The following is a 7,453-nucleotide window of genomic DNA, read 5'->3' as shown; positions in this document are numbered from 1 at the left end:
ATAAAAATGAAAAAGCCAACTAGATATATACCTTCACTTCTGTCTGTAAAACCACAAATGATGCATGCACAGATCCATGGCCTGCCGGCACGGGATGCTTTTGCACCCCCTTTGATTTCACCATTATGTTGCTTCAAACTACATCCATTAAGATATGTACATCAATATATATTTCTTGAAATCCATGACATACTTTGATGTCATTTCTTTTTTTTTTGAGCTGAACTGTGATGTCATTTCAAAATTCTAAAAATTGAGAAGAAAGCAGAATTAGGCATTAGCTACACAATTTTAAAAAATTAATTTAAAAAAAAAAAAAAAACAGCAGTCTATCAATGCCATACAGGAAAGTATTAATTCACTTTTAATCAGCTGAATTGACTTGCTGACAGCTGGAGTAACATGTAAAAGGATAGCTTTTGCACCCTATAAGTATATTCTTATGTAGATACCAAATTCGATATCCTAATCACAGAAGCAAAAGTCAGTCTAACAATTCAAAGCTTCCACTTCTGGTGAGAAGCAGAAAGAGAGAACCTCAATTCCATCATCAATTATGTATTATGCACCAAAAGCATCTTTGATGATTCTGAACTAGTCTTCCTTCAGCATTAAGTCGTTGCTCTTGTTTGCTCATCCCCTTTCAGTATTAATGAACTTTTTATCCTCTGTACCATTTTGCATCTGCTTCTGTTCCCTAAATTTTGCATTTTTGACAATCCCTATGCATGACTTAACAAACAGTTTTCACTTGACATGCAATGTTAATAATCCAGTGCAAACTTACTAATGACATTAGCTAATCTTGGTACTCAGGTTCCATTGGCAACAGGGCAGCATTGCAGATTATATGCCGCACTCTTCAGTGCTAACTAAATTTGCCAGTCCTGTATTCTTTGCTCTCCTGCAATGTTATTAAACAGTGCAAACGAGTCACTTCCAGGGATCTCACTGGCAAATGTAGGCTCTCGATCATTCTCAGTCCATTTGCTAAAGTAAGTGGTTATGGTTGATTGTAACATAGGTGAACAATGGATCCTGGCTAGATCTTGGCTTTATAATCTCTAGGGATACTTGTTCTAGATGAAGAATTTTCTTCAGCACACAAAGCTCCATCCATATTTTTCAGCAACAAACAACCTGATATATTAAGTAATTAACTATGTCAACAAGCATGGGGAAAATACACTGGATTTGGTGGCTGTTTCCAAGAACATAGGATCTACTATAAAACTTGGCAAAAGGTTCAGAAATATCAGTATCACACTGGTTGGCACGAGCTAGGAAAAAAAAATGAACTTGTAAAAATAAAATTTAGAGCAGCTAGTAAGTACTAAGTAGTAAGAATTGCTCCAAGTAATCAAGACCACAAATAACCATAGAAGTTTCTTATTTTTGGATGAATCGTTAAAATTAAAATCAAACCAACTACTCGAAAACAGCAAGTATATACAACTTCCAAATGTACAAAATTTTAAATATTGATAAGGAGATGTGCATGTATGTCTATCCCCAATTCCCAATTGAAACAGACAGCTTTATTGTGTCAAAAACTGCTGTTTCCATAACGAAACATAATTTTTAGCATGCCACATATATCCTATAAAAGTTACAAGTTCCATCAAAAGGCATTGTATTCTTCTACAACCATTCTTTGCCAACTCAAACCAAAAATAGTTATTTCATGGAATCAGCACTTCACACCTAAATTCTTCATACGGATTCTAAGCCCCAGAAATAATCTGAGTACCAAGTAGACAAAACGTGCTTATTCAAGCACGATCCATTTCATCTCAGATATACTCAACAATACTTGTGTGCTGAATTCCTGAAGCCTAATATAATTATAATTTATGAAAACATACTATGCCCATTGAACCTCGAGAAATCCAAGCTAAATGCACATTGAGCACAAAAATCATTTGTCAAATAGCCCAAAACATCATGAAATCAAAAGACTTGATATTGAACATACCGGCGAGTGAAATTAGTCGTGACACCAACATAGGTTTTGACGGGGGGACTAGTGGCAATGATGAGATAAACACACCAAGAGGATGATTTGGAATTAAGCCTCAATTCGGGAAGTGAATTCGAAACAGGAGATGATGAGGATGATGAAGATGGGGAAGATAATTTGGGCGAATTAGGGTTAGCAATTGGGTGCTTAACAGAGCGAAATGTATTAGACAACGCTCTCATCATACAGATCAACTACCTTAAACGGGTTAGCTTTCCCGTTTCAAAGAATGGGAAAATTGTTGTCGTTATTGTCCTTCACCTTGTTCGTTGACGGCTTGACGCCTCCATTGCTCTGCTAAAAATTAGGAAAAATTACTGGAAATTTGCACTGAAGAAAAATAGCCCCCACAAACAAAAATCTCTTTAATTTCAAAATCTCAAATAATAATTCTTACAAAAATTATCATTTACTTTTCAAAAGTAGTTAATTGCTGTTAAACTATCAAAATATAATAAATAAGGCTAATTTAGAGCTTTGAAAGTCAAGAGATATTTTTTAAGAATTTTTCCAAAGAAAATCTCTACTTGTTCACTTGTCATAATTTTTTTATAATCACACTTTTTCTCACAAATTTTACAATTCATTTTTAAGAAGTGATTTATATTTTTATATTAAATATTATAATGACATTGAATGATTTTGTGAGTTAACAATACTCAACACATCTCATCTAATGATAAGAGTTAAAAAAAAAAATAACCCTTGTACTTTGTAGAGAAAAAACATTTACTCCCTCCATTTCATAATAAGTACTATATTTTAAAAAAATAACTTATTTTTCAGGTTTCTTTCATTCAATCTTAAAGGGGAACATTGATTGAGAAGCATGGGTATTGTGCCATAGCACAAAACAAAATTATAAAGAAAAATTAATGTTTTGATTTTTACATTGTGGTTGTTAAGTTTTGATTTTGTATTATTCAATCATTTAACTTATTGCCGTTCAATCTCTATAATTGTAACCATTTAAAATTTTAACACCTCATAAAATACATATTTTTTTAAAATATAAAAACTAATGATTGAGTTTCATGAAATTAAAGTTCATAAATTCAGTTGCACCAAGACAAATGAAACTTAGAAAAGCCAAACGTAGTTGTCATGCTTGGCCAATGCCCAGTGGCGTGGGTATTAAATAGACAGAAACAACAACAGGCCACTTTTAAGTTTTAAAGTTCCCTACATCAGACAAGCAGTAGTGTGCCCCGCATTATCCTTGCCCATAAATAGAGGGGGTCCGAGAAAGAAGAAAGTGTAAAAATGCCCCCAAAAAAGTTTTTTTTTTTAAAGAAAAAAAGATTATATGCTGTGGACAAGAGAGGAGAGGTGGAGTATAAATAACTATTGATGACTTGGCTTAGTTTTTTTCACAGATATATTGATATTGAACGGAACAAAGAAAAATTTAATTCTTCTAATGCAATCGATTAAAAGGGTGTTTGGAAGCACCCAAAAGTATCACAAGATGAGACAAACTTTTTATATATTTATTTTGTATATCGTAAAAATATTTTTAAAATTTTTTGATCCTATCCAAACACTACTAATATGCAGACAAACACGTTTTATCCAAACGAATTGGGACACGCACAATTTGTTGTTATGCGTGTTCTTAGATATGGAATCTTTTAGTATCCAATTACGGAATCCAGCTCTTAAGTGCCCCCCCCACCTTCTGATAGAAAAGGAAAAACTTTAATTAGCAATTGCCATAATAATTTAATTAAAATATCTTTCATAGAGCTTCGGGGTCAGCCCAACTGTAGTTTAGTGGAAAATCTCAATCAACAAGTAACGCTTCTTTGACGAGAAGTATAGAAGAATCCAGGATCGAGGAACAGAGGCATAGCGATTCAGATTTCTGGAGGTGCTTCTTTGGGCCTAAAGTAGCAGATTTTCGCAGTTACCATGATTACTGTATATGGTTGTGCTTCAAATTTATAGCTTATTCAACGATTTGTACCTTTCTTTTGGCTCTTCTCTCTGATTCCGATTCTAATTTCTGGTGCTCATAATCTGTCTGTCTTCGCGTCCCAATTTTTGCCCGGATTCTCTAACCCCAATTGTTATTTCAATATCAAAAATTGGCCTTTCTTCTCGATTCTGGATTATAGTGGGGAGAATCCATCTGGGTAATCTATAAATTGTTAAGCTGATTCTGAAATCTTAGGCCATGAATATCTAGATTGGGCTTGATGTTTCACGTATCTTTTAGAGATAGTGGCTTCGTTTCATATGTTCTTCAGGACTACAGAAATGCTTCTTTGAATATATTCTTGAATATTATCAACTGGAGACAATAATCGGTTTCTGCTTTATCTGAGTTGGTGCCAGTAACGTAAAGTCAAAATCATTTGCGAGTTCTTTGCATTTGCCTTGACTTTAAAATTGGATGTTGCAGATATTCTCTTCTGTCGATAAGCCACTGCAATATCATTCAAAGCAAATAAAGGAAATATGAATGATGGAGATGTTGAGCTTTCAGATGGTTTCTTATTGTCGAATCCAGAATCGTCGAGCAATGTTCAGTCTTCAACATCCATGAATAAAATCAATGAATTCTTGAGGAACACCAGAACATGCACCCATACTCACACTTGCAACCCTCCTGGCCCAGATGCAGCACATACCCACACATGTTACCACACACACACCCAAGTCATTGCGTCTGAAGAAGATGATCATACAGATGATAAGGAGCATACCAACACAAAACGAAAACGGCCTTCGGGTAATAGAGAAGCTGTTCGAAAGTATAGGGAGAAGAAGAAGGCACAGACTGCTTACCTAGAGGAGGAAGTTAAGAAATTGCGTCTGCAGAATCAGCAATTAGTTAGGAAGCTACAAGGGCATGCACATCTTGAAGCTGAGGTTTTGAGGTTGAGGAGCATCCTGGTTGACCTCAAGGGAAAAATTGACAATGAGTTGGGTGTTTTCCCCTATAAAAAGCAGTGTAATGGCTCTTCCTCAATCTTTAAAGAGGGGCACACCAACATGCTGCCCACAGACCGCGGGACTGATCTTCAGTGTCAGACCAATTTCCAATGCTTTGATCAACAGGCAGGATTATCATCTCAGGTTGGTACCTGTGGAAATGAAAATTTTATGATTCCATGTGAAGGGAACTGTGAACCTCTAGCCGTGAATTGTCAAGGTAACACGAATAACATATCAAATACTGAGGGGCAAGTTGTGGACTCAGTGGATAACTTGATGTCATCTGCATCTCAAGATAAGTAATCAATCATTCGGACATATCTTCTGTGAGTTCTTTCTTGTTAGATTCTTGTCGTTACCTTTTATCTGTGTTGCTGAGGTGGGTGATGCATTTCATAGTTAGGATAATCATCAAAGCTTTCTATGTGAGGGGATTTGTCCAAAATAGTTTGATGACGATGGAATCTTGTATGTAAGAGTGATGTGGTTGTAAATTTTGTATATTTATACCAGGCATCACAAAAGGAAACAACTTTTTTTGTGTTGTTTTTCCTCAAAAGAACAAGGAAGAGACCTTCATGAGTGTGTCAAGTTTTTGTTACTGAAGACACTAGTACTCTTGTGCAGTTGCAACTGCAAGATGCCCTGATATGTGCCGTTGTTGATCTCATCTTAAAGTATTAGTAATATGATACTTGTTTGACATTGAATAGAGTTCACGTTTTGCGTAGAATTGAGATCTTCGCACTTTGTTCTTAAGATGATTCATGATAAAAGATTCCATGAAGTACACACCTTCACCTCAAGTATTGATATGGAACGATGGAGTGGAATAAACGGGGGTCTTGATTACTAAGCCTTTGCTTTTAGAAGTTGCCTATCCTTTTACCACCTCCTGAACACCTCCTGAAAATAAGTCATCCATATCTGCCTGTATGTGCCCGGGTGTGTACATGTTAGCAATAGATCAAGTGTCTGGAATATAAAGTATTGATAGGTTCTAAGATTTTTATGTATTAATTTTGATGATAATGTTTCTATTGCAACTCTTGATGACAGCATAGCATATGACAAGGATATAAATTTCCTTTGCAGTGCTCTTTTGATATGTACGTGTTTTTTAATCCACCTTCTTTTACCCTTATAGGGTCTGCCTTAAATTGACTTTGTTGGTAGATATTTCTCAAGTTAGGTTGGCTCATTACATTCTGCAGGAAAGTGATGCATCTCTAATCTTAAACTTATGTTATGCTGTGTGATTTACATGGCATTTTCTACGCGAAGGAAACCACAAGCACAAGAAAGCAAATCAATAACAGTGACATTAACTTGAAATGATAAGAGTAGGGCTGCAGAATTCTCCCAGGACATAGCTTTTTCTGGCAGTCCTGTACTGTTGCATTGTGTACTTGAATTGAAACTTAATCGTTATGAATTCATCAGAGAACTAAAATTTCTTCATAAACTATTCTTTGCCTCTTTCATTATTTCATTCTCAGTATAGCAATGTTTTCAACTTGATATCAGTTTGCCGCCTGTTAAAACTAACCTTCATTTATCCATTCGTTTTGCCTGTTTTGCTGCATTCAAAATGACTTGTGCTTTCAATTCGATGGTCTTAGTCCTACACCCTACAGTCTGCAAAATCAAAGTCTAATACTGCAGATTGCAGATTTTCTTGTTCGTTTGTATGTGTTAATTCTCGTTAATTTTGGTTACATTCACAGACACAGTTCTTTTATTCTTTAGTGTTTGTATCCTTGAACTCTTCCGAGAACTTTGCTAAGGACAAAAGTTAGGTAACTTGCTATCAAGCAAGATTTTTTATAAGAAAATAATGAATGTGGATGTTTATTGAAAACATGTTTCTCACAATCCATTTCTGTAGCCTGATAACGAATATATGGATTGCCCCTTTTAAGTGTTTTCGTTACCCCCGTTGATACCTAAGGGAAACCAAGAATTGGAAAATGAGTTTATGCTGACTCCTTTTGACGTGCACAAGGATGAAGAAAGATCTATTACTACTCCTCGAATTTTTAATATAAAACGTAATTATTAATTTAACTAAATTAAGAATATTAGTTAAATTAGTAATATGATTTTTTTAAAAAACATTGTTGTTATTTTCTTAATTTTCTCCTTCCATCTCCTATTTAATAATTGTTGAGAGAATATCAATAAGGTTATTTCGGAAAAAATTAAAAAACATGAAATTAGGTTTTATATATAGGATTAATATCAATTTTCAAATTAACTCTTATATTAAAGATCGAAAGAGCTCCTTATGATTGTCACCCAATAACAAATTTTTTATTCCCCTTTTTTGGCAATTCCATTCTACTATAAATTTTACTTTAAATTTTAAGAATTTTTCTATTAAAAGAAAGGTGAAGGATACTCTATTTCTTCCTAGTGTGGTCTTGTAAAGCTTGATGCATCTCACAATAAGAGCAAGTCATGGGATGGAAAAATGTGTTTAGTTTATTTTGG

The 7,453-nt window shown here is 34.6% G+C and overlaps 1 protein-coding gene across 4 annotated transcripts; it reads left to right on the top strand.

Annotated features, from left to right (window-relative positions):
• The first annotated feature begins 3,791 nt into the window (after positions 1-3,791).
• On the top strand, positions 3,792-6,426 carry LOC114739145 (basic leucine zipper 24-like). Of its 4 annotated transcripts, none has more exons than XM_028927197.1 (3): positions 3,792-3,890; positions 4,425-5,259; positions 6,175-6,426. In XM_028927197.1, the coding sequence occupies exons 2-3, from the start codon at positions 4,481-4,483 to the stop codon at positions 6,191-6,193; spliced, it is 798 nt and encodes a 265-aa protein (XP_028783030.1). In that variant the 5' UTR covers positions 3,792-3,890; positions 4,425-4,480; the 3' UTR covers positions 6,194-6,426. The 4 variants fall into 4 exon arrangements, with proteins under 4 accessions (XP_028783030.1, XP_028783031.1, XP_028783032.1 ...); XM_028927198.1 differs by having other exon boundaries at positions 3,869-3,947; XM_028927199.1 differs by lacking the exon at positions 3,792-3,890 and adding an exon at positions 3,955-4,155.
• Positions 6,427-7,453: the final 1,027 nt, after the last annotated feature.

This window comes from Neltuma alba, unplaced genomic scaffold (assembly GCF_004799145.2).
Source record: "Neltuma alba isolate B1F8T4 unplaced genomic scaffold, ASM479914v2 tig00013780_pilon, whole genome shotgun sequence".
NCBI lineage: Eukaryota > Viridiplantae > Streptophyta > Magnoliopsida > Fabales > Fabaceae > Neltuma > Neltuma alba.
Note: the sequence above shows the minus strand (reverse complement) of the source record. Positions and strands in the feature narration are given on the sequence as shown.

Bases quoted from the DNA above. Each gene is read 5' to 3' on its own strand.
- LOC114739145 (XM_028927197.1), top strand. From the start codon at position 4,481: ATGAATGATGGAGATGTTGAGCTTTCAGATGGTTTCTTATTGTCGAAT.